This window comes from Microtus ochrogaster, chromosome X (assembly GCF_000317375.1).
Source record: "Microtus ochrogaster isolate Prairie Vole_2 chromosome X, MicOch1.0, whole genome shotgun sequence".
NCBI classification, from domain to species: Eukaryota; Metazoa; Chordata; class Mammalia; order Rodentia; family Cricetidae; genus Microtus; species Microtus ochrogaster.
Genome location: NC_022026.1, coordinates 11864650 through 11880400, shown reverse-complemented (window position 1 = coordinate 11880400; position 15751 = coordinate 11864650). Strand labels below are relative to the sequence as shown.

Sequence of the window (15751 nt, the reverse complement as noted above, 5' to 3'; positions counted from 1 at the left end):
ACCCTGAATTCCCAGTGAGTGGCTTGTTTTTCCTGTGTTTGTAGATGCTCTTAGCAAAAACAACTTGTTTTCTTCTGCTCTGAGCAGCCTGCAGCTGCTCTGAGCACAAGACCCTGATGGCAGGCTGGTGGGTTTGCAGTTGAGAGATCCTGAGAGCTGGGGTGTGGCCAGAGCTCTATATAAGCTTCCCCTGAGCACAATAAACTTGGCACTCTTGTATCAAGAGTGACCCATGTCTCCATGTCTTTCTCTGTGTGTCTCTGTCTATGTGTTTTGAAGTCTCCCAGCCCTGGGCTCTATAGGCATAGTACCATATAGCATGTAGTAAAGGACCGTTTTCGGTTTTTACATCATAGAATATTTTATTTCCCTCAAATTGGCTTTATATTTTTCTAAGCATAAAGAAGATGATATACATGTAAATGGGGTTCTTGAATATTTGCCTTCAAGAAAACAAAAGCTCTACATTGTGGCAGACACCTATGGTACAAGTTATCTAGAAAGCTGAGATGTGACGCTCACTTCAGCTCTGGAGTTCAAGACTGGTTTGGGAAATATGGTTAGAATCTGTCTCAAAAACTAGACTAGACAGAAAAGCCTACAACATAATACAGTGCTAATTTAACATTCCATAATAGTATTTTTCCTACCTTTTATGAGTGATAAAAATATGCTGAAGACAAAACTTAAATTTAAATAATCTTTACTGACAATAAAATTATTTGACAGTGTTAGAGAAATAAATTCACTATTACAATAAAAGAGTTGAAACCTTGCTACAGAGGAATGCTACCAGGCACATGCCTTTTTATATTTTATTTGGACAGTACAATAATAAAGATTTAAAAAGCTATTGAGAATTTCCAATATTTTGCTGCTGCTTTTTGTAAAGATTCAATAAACATTTTCAATTTTGAGATAAGTACTATTCATATGTACAAACATAAGAACTATACATATCTTAGAAAATTAAAAATTAAAAAACACTTCCCTGCTCTCATATCCACTCTTCCTTTATCCCAACCATCCCATATGGGAGCAGGGAAGTAGATATACTAATTAAGGGAGCCATTTTAGGGTTGGCAAGAGACTTGACTCTAGAGGGGCTCCCAGGTGTCCAGGGAGATGTCCCCAACTAGTTCCTTAGGCAGCCGAGAAGGTGCCTGAAATGGCCCTGTCCTATAGCCATACTGATGAATATCTTGCATGTCACCATAAAACCTTCATCTGGCGATGGATGGAGATAGAGACAAAGACCCACATTGGAGCACCGGAATGAGTTTCCAAGGTCCAAATGAGGAGCAGAAGGAGGGAGAACATGAGCAAGGAAGTCAGGACCACGAGAGGTGCACCCACCCAGAGACAGTGGGGCTGATCTATTGGGAGCTCACCAAGGCCAGCTGGACTGGGACTGAAAAAGCATGGGATAAAACCGGACTCTCTGAACATGGAGAACAATGAGGGCTGATGAGAAGCCAAGGACAATGGCACTGGGTTTTGATCCTACTGCATGAACTGGCTTTGTGGGAGCCTAGGCAGTTTGGATGCTCACCTTCCTAGACCTGATGGAGGGGGGAGGGCCTTGGACTTCCCACAGGGCAGGGAACCCTGACTGCTCTTTTGGACTGGAGAGGGAGGGGGAGAGGAGTGGTGGGAGGGAAATGGGAGGCGGGGAGGAGGCAGAATTTTAAGAAAGAAAGAAAGAAAGAAAGAAAGAAAGAAAGAAAGAAAGAAAGAAAGAAAGAAAGAAAGAAAGGAAGGAAGGAAGGAAGGAAGGAAGGAAGGAAGGAAGGAAGAAAGAAAGAAAGAAAAACTGGCTAGTAACAAGCCAAAAAAAATTAAAAATCACAGGTATTTTGAAGGTTAAGGTGTGAGAATCACTTGAGTCCAGAAATGGGAGAACAGTCTGGGTCACATGGGGAGATCATGTCTCAAAATTAAAACAAAGCAATATGCTGATGCCAAAAGAAAAAAAAAACCTAATCTTTATTCACAAAAGTTAATTCACATTTTTGGAGAGAAAAATCTCACTACTTAACAAGAAGAGTGAAAACCTTCATATATAAGGATAAGTGTTAGTCATTGGCCTGTTTTCATTTAAATTTAAACCTGGATTTCCACCATAAAAACATGCTTTTTATCTAACATTAAAATTATATTGTTTTACACAGGTTCAAGTTTTCTTCAAAGCATCATGAAAATAGTATAGATTGAAGAGACTTCCGAATATTTGCAATCTCTTGCTGCTGCTGTCTCACAGAAGGAGAAAATAAACAATGATTTTTAGTTATTATGCATATTTTAGTAAATAAAATATTTCTGCTAAATTATATAATTTACAGCTGAAAATATAGCTTACAGTTTCCATCATATATTTCCTTTGATACTCAGCCATCTCTTCTTTAAGTTCAATGAATGAAGCAGTAAGTATATTATTATCCTTATCCTTCATGTGCTTCAAGATATAAAACACAAAAGGTGAGTTCAGTTGTAAACCATAATGTTTCATATTAGATTCTAAATTGTAAAACTGATTTTCACTAGTGAGAATTTATTAATACTCAAATAATGATCATGATTAGTCCAATTTTCAAAAACACTATAAATAATACATGAATAATAATATATAATGAAGAAAAATATGTCAGACATGAATCAAATATTTTTATTTTTTTTATATTTTTGGTTTTTTGAGACAGGGTTTCTCTGTGGTTTTGGAGCCTGTCCTGGAACTAGCTCTTGTAGACCAGGCTGGTCTCGAACTCACAGATATCCACCTGCCTCTGCCTCCCAAGTGCTGGGATTAAAGGCGTGCGCCACCACCGCCCGGCGAATCAAATATTTTTAAAGAGGCAAAATTAGCATACTTTTCCCCTAACAATGACTTAGTGAACTGTTATGGTCCAGGTGAAGGGAGAACAAACAAACAAACAACAAGAAAACGCTGTGCCTAGGTATTCTGAAGGTTCAAGAAGGGGAATACAGATCTACAAGCAAGCCTGAACAACATGGTGAGAACCTGTCTCAAAAAAAAAAAAAAACCAGAAAAAGAGATATCTGCATATAGACTGCAAGGTCCCATGAATAAGATAATTTTTAAATATTCTAGGATGTTTCTGAATGTCAGGTAATATTATTGGGACTAGTGGTAAATGTGATATCTACAGGGAAGAAAATGATCCGTACTATGGAGATCTTTTTTAATTTAAGTAAGTTAAAAATTACATTTTTAACCTGTATATAGTGGTGCACTTCCTTAATCCAAGCACTTGTAAGGCCAAGGCAGATGGACCTCTGTGAGTTCAAGGCTTGCCTGGTTTACAAAGTGAGTCCCAGGCCTGATAAGTCTATATAGTGATACCTGTCTCAAAAATATCACGTATTAGCAATGCAGGGGTTTTTGCACTTAAAAAACTTCATATATATGCAGCATTTTTTAAAGACAAGAAGGTCCCACTATATAGCTCAGTCAAGCCTAAAACTTGATATATTAGCCTCCTTAATAGTAGCATTATAGACATGTATCATCACATCCAGACAGAAGAAATACAATTTAAACATTTGATATCACTCAAAAAACTATTGTTCCACTTCCCATTGTCCCAAAAAGTACTACATTAAGTGCTATGAATAAACTAAATAATAATAATAGTAATAATAATAATAATAATAGACTATTACTTCTTTTTTCTCCAGTGAGGAAAACATAAACAATACTACAAATAAGTTAAAATGCAAAGAGAAATGCAGCTTTCTGTACATATAGAGCACAGACTGGTAAATGATTCTAGTTTAGTTTGCAAATAAATAACAATATAAAAGGAGGAATTAAACATATGGGAGAAGAATATTACCAAAGCACAGAAGCACAGTCTGTGGGGTCAGACAAAACAATTGTTTAGCGGTGGGAATAATGGGTACACGTAGTAAATGATGCTTAAAAAGACTCAGTAATGGGGAAATCTCAGATGTATTTGAAAATCTATAAAAATGAGAAATCACTGATGGATTTGCAGGAAGAATGAGATGTTATAGAAAGACAACATGTCAGACCTATGATGGATGAACTGAAGAACAGAGATCACTTAAGAGTCTTCATAGTACAAAGATGATAAGGGTTAATAGCACAAAGAATGAGTTAAGGTTAATAGCAGTAAGGAAGATTTGGTGAAATAATGAGCCACTGCACAGAGAAAAGTACTGAATCTACTAATAGCTCAATTTGAGAACTTAAAAGATATGGAAGAGTTAAACATTACACTAATGTTCCTAATGGTAAATGGAAACATTTACTGATGATACTATTTAGATGAAAGCTTTAACAAACATTGATAACAATCAAAAAACTGTTCCTTGGAAACATTACAGCAAGTTGAAAAGTTCTCACCCTGAAAACACTTAAAATAACTTTTGTTTTCATGAAAGGTATTTAAAAAGTTTTAAAAACGTACCTTTTTAAATCCTTTTAAAACTATTTAATATTTAGACTCAAGTTTAGTAATATGTTTATGTAAAAATAGACAACTCTCAATCTAAAAATCTCCTCAACTGTCTAGTACTTTCTTGGCTATCTCTAATCATTATAAAGTAGCAAATACAGTCATTTTGCTCATTGCAACAGTTCTGGAACTGAATATGTCAGAAAATACTTCTACAATACTTTTGAAAACAAAAAAAGTCCATAATTTCAGTTTAGTATTTCCTATTCAAAAAAACTGGGGATGTAAATACAGACGATAATGTACAAAAGATACATAGACTTGATCTCAGATAAATGGAAAATGATGACCCAAGTGTTAATCAGCTATGAATATGATGCATAAGTACATTACTAGGTAAAATTACTAATTTGCCATTTCTTGAATAATCATCACAAAATAATTAGAACTCTACAGTCATAATTAAAACTTTTGTCCATAACAATTTAAACTGAAAAACAGTTAAAACTTTATATCAAAATGTTTCTTAGTGGCCGGGCGATGGTGGCGCACGCCTTTAATCCCAGCACTTGGGAGGCAGAGGCAGGTGGATCTCTGTGAGTTAGAGACCAGCCTGGTCTACAGAGCTAGTTCCAGGACAGGCTCCAAAGCCACAGAGAAACCCTGTCTCGAAAAACCAAAAAAAAAAATGTTTCTTTAATCAACCTGCAAAAAAGTTATACACGTATTTTCTATGGTGTTATGTTTCTTGGTCAACATACCTGCATGTATTGTGTATACATCTGCATAATTAGTTTCATTTTCTGGTTTTGTTTAATTTTACACTGTCTTAGCATCCTTTTCTGTTGTTGTAAAATATTCTACAAACATAAAAGAAAGCTTATATAATAATATTTTGGTAAAATATGTTTGTTGTTCTTTTAGGCTTCATATATTATAGGTAAACATAGTATCTTCTTTAAGCTACATTCCTTAAGACAAAAGAATAACTCCATTCTGAAGTCAAAAGGAATAATTTTTGAATGAATACATTTAACATTTTACTTTGACAAAAAAATTACATCTAAGTTTAAGTAATTTTAAAAATAACTAATTTTCAATATAGTGATCTAGTAGTTATCAAATATGAATTATTTGACTTTTAGGACAGGGTCACATCACCCTATGTTGTACATGCTGACTGGGACTTGTGCTTCCTCCTCAATCTCCTAAATATCTGATATTACTGGCATGCACCACCACGTGAGAACAAGAAAAAATCTTCATATCCATGTAATAGCTTATTCTTTGAGATCTCAGTATCTACAATATAGTTATTTTTAATTCTCTTGCTTGTATTTTTCTAAAGCCCAAGTTTGGAAAATTCAGTTCTAGCTAGTCTAGCTGGTGGTAACGTTTTCAGCACCTGATTACCTTGTTTCACTAAGTATACAGAAACCATATAAAGGAAACATTGAGTCTCTCTTTGCCAACCTGTATCTACCTGTGCTTTTATTTCTCAGGTACAGCGTACTTACTCTTTCCCCAGTTTTGTTTCCCATGCCCATTCTTTCTCAAGAATTCAGCTTTTATCTCCACTATCTTTTATTTTGAATTTGACTCTCTAGCCAGGCCAGTTGACTTCAGTCTGCCAAATCAGCTGTTTGAGAGGATGACGCACAAGGACCACAAGGTCAAGGTATGCCTGAACTACAGGCCAGCCTGGGAAATTTAATAAAACCCTGTCACAAAGGTAAAAGAAATAAAGGTCTGGGGATATATCTTAGTGCTCAGAAGCATTTTCTTCTATGCACCATGCATGAAACTCTAGGTTCTAATTTCAGGCCCCCATGATCACAAAAAAGTAAATAATTCATTTGTCCTACACATTATTCTTATTGCCTGGCAGTGGTGGCACACGCCTTTAATACTAGCACTCAGGAGGCAGAGGCAGGAGGATCTCTGTGAGTCTGAGGCTAGCCTGATCTACAGAAAGAGTTCCAGGACAACCGGGACTCCACAGAGAAACCCTGTCTCAAAAAACCAAAAAGACAAAAAGATTATTCCTATTAACACAAAAACACACTATTTCACTTAGCTCAAAGGCCAGACCAAACAAAAAACTCTACAAACCTCTGTTTTATTTGTTCTCATACTAGCCACTCCTTTCTTTTCTGCCCTGTCCCATTCCCATTCTAATTCATTTATGTTTTGTTTTTCAGACAGTCTTACTGTCTTGTTTGTACTACACTATGTAGACAAGGCTGCTCTCGAAGTTAGAGATCTACCTGCCTTGGCTTTACAAGTGTTAGAACTAAAGTTGTTCCCCATCACACTTGCTTCTAACTAGTTTTGTGCTCACTTTTCCAAACAAACCTTCTATTCAATACACCAGTGACTTCCTGCTGTTGAATCTAGTGTATTTGGTCTATAAGCAGTATATGACACAGTTAATGGTCTTTTCTTTACAAATACTTCCTTCAGTTGGGGGTAGCTTACTTTCTACCAACTATGCCTCTAGTGGCCTATCATCATACTTCCCACTTACATTTTAATCATTCCCTTGGTGATTTCATCCGGGTTTATGGGTTAAAAACTGCATTTAAGCTAAGAATTTTCAACTTTGTGTCTTTAGTTCAGGGTGCTCTCCTGAATCCCAGATTCATATAGCAGTGGTCTATCGAGCATCTTCCTAGAAAAATTTCTTGCCTACCTCAAACTTAACATTTCCAAAACTGAGCTGATCTACCAACTCCAAAATTATCTGATATGATCAGTTCCCCCAGATCTTCAATTTGAATTTTTGATGATTATAACTAATGAAAGAAGAAATCTAGTAACTAATACAATATGTGAGCGGGACTTGAGTTGTATTATAGCTCTGGATTTTAAAAGTAAACCATTTTCTGGACTGGTGCTGTGGTCTGGCCATGCTGTGCTTTACTACTTTGTAAAAGGTCCTGGCTTCAATTTCAAGCCACATGAAAGAGAGAGGGGAGGAGGCAGGGATATGGGGGAGAATGGGAGGGGGGACAGGAAAAAGAAAGTAGAGGAAGGGAAAGAGTGCAGGAGGGAGGAAAGAAATAAAGGAAAGGAAAGTTAAACCAAATCATATTCTTAGTACAGTGTTTTGTTTGGGAATGGGCAAATGACTACCAAAAACTCAGGGATGTTGTTCTACAGGAATTTTGTACCAAGGGTAGTGACAAAGTTTTTCCCAGTCCATTCCATTTTCTAAAGTTGTAGCTAACACAGGATTAACTTAGTAACTTCAATAAGGACCAACAAACAGACGCAACAACATCTAGAAAGACACTAACTAAAACACTTCCCAGTTCCCATTCAAGTGGATCTAAAACTACTTTTACCCATGGTTTACTTCACAGCAAGAAGTAACTACCTTTGTTCTTTAAAAAAAAAAGTTTCTTTTGTTTGAAATTACTAGAATCCCAACTACTATAAGAAACCCAGTGGATTTTGTAAGTATGATATTTGCCTATACTTCTGTGGTTTATAGTTCTGCAGGACAAGAACATGGGCAACAGTTCATAGTGCACCTTGGTTTAGTTTCAAAGGTCTAATATAAGGCAAGCATCTATTTTTCTACTTGAAACCTTGTTATAAGAGATTAATTATAAAGCTAACTGTGATACCAACAATTAAGTGTTTTTGTTGTTTTTCATAGTTCTGCTTCTCCAATTCCCACTGCTTAAACAGATCCATAAACTGCTGGTAATGCTCATTGTCAGCTTTCAACCTGTAAAACAAACAGCAAAGGCTCATATTTTATACAAATATGAAAACAATCGAAACAAAATTGAATTGACATATTTTATACTATGAAAAAGGAAATCATAACAGGAAAAATATTCAGATGGGAACCCAAGAAATAAACTTAGATTTATATAGATTCTAGAAGTACTTCTTTTCCTTACTAAATGTCTTCTCATGTGGTCCGCCCCTTGTAATCCAAGGAATTCTTTCATATATATATATATATATATATATATATATATATATCCCTGATAAACACACACACATACATTTCTCAGGAAGATTAATTTTATCTCCAAGAAATTTTTCATTTTTTCTACATGTTCCAATAAAAAAGTAAATTATTTCATCTGGGTGGTAGTGGCACATGCCTTTAATCTCAGCACTCAGGAGGCAGAGGCAACGCAGATCTCTGTGAGTTCAAAGCCAGCTTGGTCTACAGATCAAGCTCTAGGACAGCCAGGGCTAACACAGAGAAACTCTGTTTCAAAAAAGCAAAAAAAAAAAAAGTAAATTATTTCTAAGTAGGAATATTTCACTAAACCCTTTTGGGAAGCCAAGATTTAGTAAGAAGAATAGTTAGGTCAGTTAAAATACACAATTTTTTTTTATATAAGATGAACTTTTTTCTTATTGTCCACACAGTTAAGTAAAAGACATTTAACAGTTTATGTGCAATCTATCATTTACCCAATTAATATGTTTACAGAGTGAACATGAATTACTTTTAAACTAATAACTCTCAATTGTCATTTGGAAGGAAGAACATAGAATTTTCAGTGACTTCCAAGAAATATACATCAGTTCTATGAAGGCAAGGGTTATAGTACTGCTTGCTTAGGGAAAATTCAAGTGAAACATTTCCACTGGAGATAACAATAGACAGGTGATACTATTTTCATAAGTAACTTGCACCAATATATACTCAGAAATGATGTAAACTTAGCTCTAAAAATACCAGCAAACTTACATTTGCTGTTGTTTGTTTTTCCAAGCTTGTTTCATTTTGTAGTTAGTCTGTTTGGAAACATCTTCTGAGTACATTTGCGTTCTTCTTCTCTTTTCAAGAAGAGAATTAGTAATATTATCTATATTGAAAATAAAGGTTAATGTTAAAAGTAATTCCAATTATGCCTAAATATTCATGTACATATAAATATGGCTAAAGATTATTAAACAATATCAATGACACTTAAAATTAAATTGAACTATATCACCAGCATGGTGTCCAAAAAGTTTAATATTTTAGAGTGCTTGAAATTTAGCATTTTCAGACTAGGGACGTGCAATCAGTGAAGTCAATGCAAATAAAATAAAATACACAAAACTCTGAAATTTGTAATATTTTTTGTCCTATATATTTTGGATGGCAAATGTTCAACCTTACCTTAGTTATGATTTTCCTAATTGGAGATAATTTTAAAACTGAGGCACAATAATAACCAAGGAGAAAAAAGGTCAAGAATACACTTTTAGTGCTTTACAAACAAACACCTTCATAGAAGGAAAATACTTCTAAATTAAAAAAATACTGTTCAACTGAAATTTTAGTGAGCTTCTGACCTGTGATTAGAAGTCAAAATTTAACAATAGAAATGATTCTCTTTTTTTTTCTTTAAAAAAAAATGATTCTCAAAGTATAGTCTTATAACTCAAGCTTTAAAATATATAAAATACTCTCTGAAAAATTATAATCCAAGTCATCTTTAAAACAAGTAAGATATTTGTATAAAATATAGTCAATAACAATTCTAAATATATTTTTTTATATAAAAAGAGGCAAAAGACTAAGGATGGGAAAATAGTTTTGATCTGGGGAGAAGATTCATTGATTAAAATGCATGCTATGCCAAGCACAAGGCCCTGAGTCTGAATCCCCACCACCCACATAAAAGCCACAGGTGATACTGTGTGCCAATGACCACAGCACCAAGGGGCAGAGGCAGGCAGTTCCCTGGGAGTCCTTGGTCATTTAGTCTTGATGAAATGATGAGGTTCAGATACAAAGAGATCCTGTCTCAAAAAATAATTGGAGGGGCTGGAAAAAGATTTCTCAGGGGTTAAGAATATTGGTTGCTCTTCCAGAGGACTCAGGTTCAATTTCCTGGACCCACATGGGTGCCTCACGACCATCTATACCTTCATTCCTAGAGGATTCAATGCCCTCTTCTGGATTTTGAGGGCAAGAGGCAAGTGTGTGGTGCATACATACATACATGCAACACACATACACACACACTAAATAATTGAGGAAGATCTTCCAATTTCAACCTCTGGCTGCCACATGCACCCACACACTTACGCACACAGGTGCACACCTACATAACATACACGCAAATAAAACTGAAAAATTATTCATGTAAATATGGGCATAATTTAGGAATCGTTTTATAAAGGGGATTTTTAGCATTAAGTAGAGCAGTGCATAAAAATTCATTCCCTCAAATAATGTTTGCTAAACATATATTTTCTATCATAAAGAGTAACCACTTAGTAGCTATAATGAATCTATACTATTACATAACATTTTATACTTTCAGATCTATAACCAAAAATTTATGTAACATATTAGAAAACAAACTCTTTGTCATTACCAAATAGGAAAAGAAACTCTCTGGGAAAACATAATATCAATAATTTCTAGAAAAGATCAATTATTATTAACTCTTAAAAAAAGAATACCGTTCCCCAAACTGGGTGTGAAGGCTCATGCCTGTAAGTCTAGCACCCAGAAAGCTGACAGAGGAGATCTATAGTTTAAGCCTAGACTGGGCTTCATGTCAAGTTCCAGATCAGCTCCAACTACATAGTAAGATCCTGTCTTAAAAAGAAGCAAGTAATACAAAAAGTTAACAAAGGAATTAACAAAGACTATATTTAAAAAGAGTTTATATATCTGGTAAACATAGTATTTAAACTTCAAGTCTTTCCCATTCACAACTTTTATTTTTGATATTTCACTTTATGTGAATGAATGTTTTGCATGCATAGAACTTGTATATGATCACAGGGATTAGAAGAGGGTGTCAGATCCTATTTCACTTTATGTGAATGAATGTTTTGCATGCATAGAAGTTGTATATGACCACAGGGATCAGAAGAGGGTGTCAGATGCTCCAGAACTGGAGTTGTAAATGCTTATGAGCTACATGTGGATGCTGGGACCCAAACTCAGGTCATCAAGGGAAGGAATCAATGTTAACTGCTAAGATATTTTTCCAGTACCCTCAAAACTACTTTTAGTATAAAAGTAATTGCAAAGGGGTTGGAGAGGTGTCTCAATGGTTACAAGCTCTTGCTGTTTTTCTAGAGGACTTGAGTCCCTTTCCCAGTACCCATGTTATAAAACTCACAACTGCCTGTAAGTCCAACTCCAGGATGTCCTACACCATCTTCTGAACGCTGCAGACACTTACAAGTGTACATGTAAGTCCACTCCACCCCCACAGAGACACATAACTAAAAAGAAAAGAAATCTTAACAAGTAATAATGAAGAATTATATTAGAGTCTTTAGGTTTATGCTTTCCTTCATAAAAAAGGAATTCAGCAAGAGTCCTAAAAAATAAATTTGAAAAATGAAAAGCTGATACACAGAAATACTTGTGTGCACCATCGCTCAGTCTGTGAACAGAAAGAATTGCCGAAGCCTTTCCCATTTGGTTTTCTCCTAAAATTCTATTTCAGGCTCACAGCTTCAATAGAATCATTCTTACTTTTTTTTTAATTATGGAGAACTTTAAGTGGAAAATTTTAAGTTTTTAAATCACAAAATTTATGTGCAATCCTATGCTAAGAAGGCATTGAATGACAGCTATACAGAATGCTGATTAACATTTCCTTTATAAAAATGAATATATAGTTTTAAACAATTTTCTGGTAACATACTTATCTCCAAAAACACACCTCTAAGTTTATCCAACACACTGTGCATTTCATCTCTGTGAAGAAATTACAATAAAAAATTAAAACTGGAAATATAGTTTAGTGGCAGAGCATTTGCCTAGCACACAGAACACTACACAAAAAGCACTTTTAACTATTTATAATATATAATGCATAGTTTGGAACAACTGTCATATGCAATGCAATATAAAATATTTCTTAGACAACTAAAGTAAACTTTATTATTTTATTACTGATAATTCATACATGTCTATTCTCATTACTTTCTTTTATCTCACTCCCACTTTTGCTGAACCCCTCTTCTCAACTAGCCTCCTTCCTATTTTCATGTGTGTATGTGTGTGTGAAAGAGAAGGTCTTCTGCAGGTGGTCATAGTTGCTATGTGTTTGTGATTACAAGGTCTCAAGGAGCCCAGGCTAAGCTTGAACTAGCTATATAGCTGAGATTGATCTTGAATTTCTTTTGAATTTCTGATCTTCCTGCATCTACCTCTCTAGAGCAGGAATTACAAGCACTACTTCTGAAGTACTCTATTGAAATGGCAAAAAAAAAAAAATTTGAAAACATTACCCCATATCTTCATCCACTTCTTCAAGGGAGCATTTCTCCTCTTCCTCAGCTGCAGGAGGGCTTCTCTTCTCTTTGTCAGCTGCAGGAGGACATTTCTTCCCATCTGTGTCAGCCACAGGAGGGCATTTCTTCTCATCTTTGTCAAAGAATGGACGCTTTTCTGTATTAACAATAAAAATGGAAAACACGTTTGAAATTAATTACATTAGTACTAGTTAACTAAGTGCTAGCTTGATTTACATTTCTCTGGGAGTTTGGCCAATGTAAATTTTTGAAGCAGCTATAGAAATGAAATAATTTTTTTTGCAGGTTTTATGAAATCAATTCACAATTTGCCAACATTTTATAGGAATAATTTTCAAGTCTTCCTGAGGTAAATCCATTTTAAGTTATTAATTATTTCTCAGTATACTGGGACTACAAAGCCAAGAGGTGCTATATGTATTGCTTAAACTCTGGTACAGAAATATACAAATAAAGTTAGAAATGGAGTATCAGAAAATATAAGATTAGGTAAAAATCAAATGCCCAATACTGGATATGCTGTACCTTCAGATAAAGAGTTCTTGGAAACATTCAGGTCATCTTCTTCATCATCGAAGTCAAAAAGCACTAAGCGCTCCTCACATGGTATTGCCATAGCTCTCCACAAACGCCTCCTACTGGCAAACAGGCAGGGGTTTTCTTAGTTAAAACACAAAGGCAAAGAATCTCACAAGTCATCTGAATCCAAAGGTATCATTTAAATAAATGGTTAAAATGTCAAAAAATTAAATAAGAATTATCTTAGCTCAATGAAAGATTAAGTTTTTTCTCTTTTTACATTTTTAAATAATTTTTCTTTATTACTGAGAATTTCATATACATACTCATGAAATGTGACATATATATCCATTTCCCCATCTCCATCTCCTCCATGTATCCCATTTAATATGTTCTTCTCCCAACTTTGTTTTCTTTTAAGAAAAAAAGTATACTTTTGGATCAAAGTTAACAACCTGTCATTTCTCAATTTTAAAAGGCAAACTTGGCCACAGCCTATACTATATAAGTTCTCTCAACCCAAAAATGAGCAAAATATGATTGCACTCATCCTCTGGGACATCTAAATTTTGGTGCTATCTCTCACAGATTCATTTAGATATTGAGCAAGTCTGTATCTCAGTTTTAAAGATTTGCTTATTATTATTATTTATTATTATTATGTACACAGTGTTATGCCTGCATGTATGCCTGCACACTAGAAGAAGGCACCATGTGAGTGCTGGAAATTGAACCCAGAACTTCTGGGAGAACAGCCAATGCTCTTAACCTCTGAGCCATCTCTCCAGTCCTGTATCTCAGTTTTAAAGTCAAGCCATGGTGCTACCCAGGATAACAAACATGGCAAATATTCATGGACAAAGACCCTCCGTCCATCTACAATAAACCCCCACCATCACCACTCATGCAGAAAGGCCTGATATTTGAAAAGATGGGGATTTAGCGAAGCTAAGGATTTCAAACATCAGAAGACTGCAAGTTCAAGGCCAGTCCAAGTTAGCCCAGGCCTGAGTTACGAAGGGAGATCCCACCCTACAAAATCAAAGCTGACAGAAAAAGATGAATTTGGTGGTGCTGGGCTACAATCCCAATACGGGGGCGATTGAGGCTGGAGGATTAGTGGTTAGAACCCACCCTGAGTTACTTATTAATCCCTTGCAATCTCTCCTCTTTCTCTCTCTCTCCTCCTTTGCCACTCCCTTCTCTCTAACATCTCGAGAGTCCATATCAAACTAGCACAGCATACTGAGGAAAATGAAGAGGGGTCTTCTTCTAACGGATTCTGGGCATCTGACAGGAGAAGCCCTAAGAGCTCCTCAGCCATGACTCCTGCTCCGTCCCGACCCCGTTCCTACCCACCTCCCACCTTCTTCCCTATCCCCACTCTCCACTTCTATCTCCAGGCTCCAAGATTGTGCCCTCCAAAGGGTCCCAATCCTCTGCCGTTAGTGAGGTCCTCCGCCTCCATTTTCCTGTCAGAGGTCACAGGAACCGCAGCCCTTCAGGAGAATTTTCCTCACTAAGTGCCGCCTCCTCAAATGGCCCCCCTCCCCCCCAAAAAGCCCACCAGAGCCAAACATCGCTTACCGGTTATCCAACAGGGCCACCTTCCTGTCTGCATACCCCCGCACTCGGCGTCTCAGCCGTGAAAGCGGCATGGTGGTGCCTACGGCCTCCATGGAGGCCATCTGTTTTGAGAGGGAGAAAAGCCGGCCTCAAGCAGGGCCCTCGCTGATTGGCTGAACGTGCCCCGCACATGCGTAGTCGGAGTGTTAGGCTCACTCCAGTTGAAGGGCAAAATGGTTAGAGTCTTGAGACGGGCGTTCAGGCAGTGGAACTGGATTACTGACTTTAGGACAAACGTTTTCCAGTTTCTAGGTTTATACTCCTTTACAGACTTGAAAATTAAAAGAAAATGTGTAGAATATGAAGCACGGGGAACACTCTGCTACATTATTTCAACTGTAGAGCCTCTTGTATGCATTTTTGATTTAGATTTATTTATGTGTGTATTTAGTGTATATGTTTTTTCTGCAAGTACATTGCACACTGTATGTGTATAGGCTGCTCTCAGAGATCAGAACAGGGCATCATATCCTCTACAACTTCTGGTCCTCCCATCTGTACTTGCTGAGATTGATTACAATTGTGTACAATTGATTACAAGAGTGTTCTCTCTCTCTCTAACTCTCTCTCGCTCTGTGTGCATGTGTGTGTGTGTGTCTGTGTCTGTCTGTCTCTCTCTCTCAGACGTGTTTATTAGTGTATTTTTATGTATGTGGGTCATCTGTCTATGTGTTACTTTCATTGGTTAATAAAGAAACTGCCTTGGCCCTTTGATAGGACAGAAAATTAGGTAGGCAGAGTAGACAGAACAGAATGCTGGGAGGAAGAAGGCAGTGAGACAGATGCTATAGCTCTCCTCTCCAAGATGGACACAGGTTAAGATCCTTCCCGGTAAGCCATCACCTCATGGTGCTACACTCATTGATAGAAATGGGTTAATCAAGATATGAGAGTTAGCCAATAAGGGGATACAG

The 15751-nt window shown here is 36.3% G+C and overlaps 1 protein-coding gene across 1 annotated transcript; it reads right to left on the bottom strand.

Annotated features, from left to right (window-relative positions):
- Positions 1–2028: 2028 nt before the first annotated feature.
- On the bottom strand, positions 2029–14869 carry LOC102000435 (synaptonemal complex protein 3-like). Its single transcript, XM_013350499.2, has 9 exons — positions 14799–14869; positions 13218–13327; positions 12669–12828; positions 12098–12132; positions 9163–9280; positions 8076–8175; positions 5201–5299; positions 2360–2455; positions 2029–2249 (listed from the first exon to the last, which is right to left on the bottom strand). The coding sequence occupies exons 1-9, from the start codon at positions 14867–14869 to the stop codon at positions 2193–2195; spliced, it is 846 nt and encodes a 281-aa protein (XP_013205953.2). The 3' UTR covers positions 2029–2192.
- Between the last annotated feature and the right edge of the window lie 882 nt (positions 14870–15751).

Coding starts and splice junctions, on each gene's coding strand:
- LOC102000435 (XM_013350499.2), bottom strand. CDS start 14,869: ATGCCGCTTTCACGGCTGAGACGCCGAGTGCGGGGGTATGCAGACAGG. Junction 9,281..12,097: donor TGTGTTGGATAAACTTAGAG/GTGTGTTTTTGG, acceptor TTTTCAATATAG/ATAATATTACTAATTCTCTT. Junction 2,250..2,359: donor GGAAATATATGATGGAAACT/GTAAGCTATATT, acceptor TCTGTGAGACAG/CAGCAGCAAGAGATTGCAAA.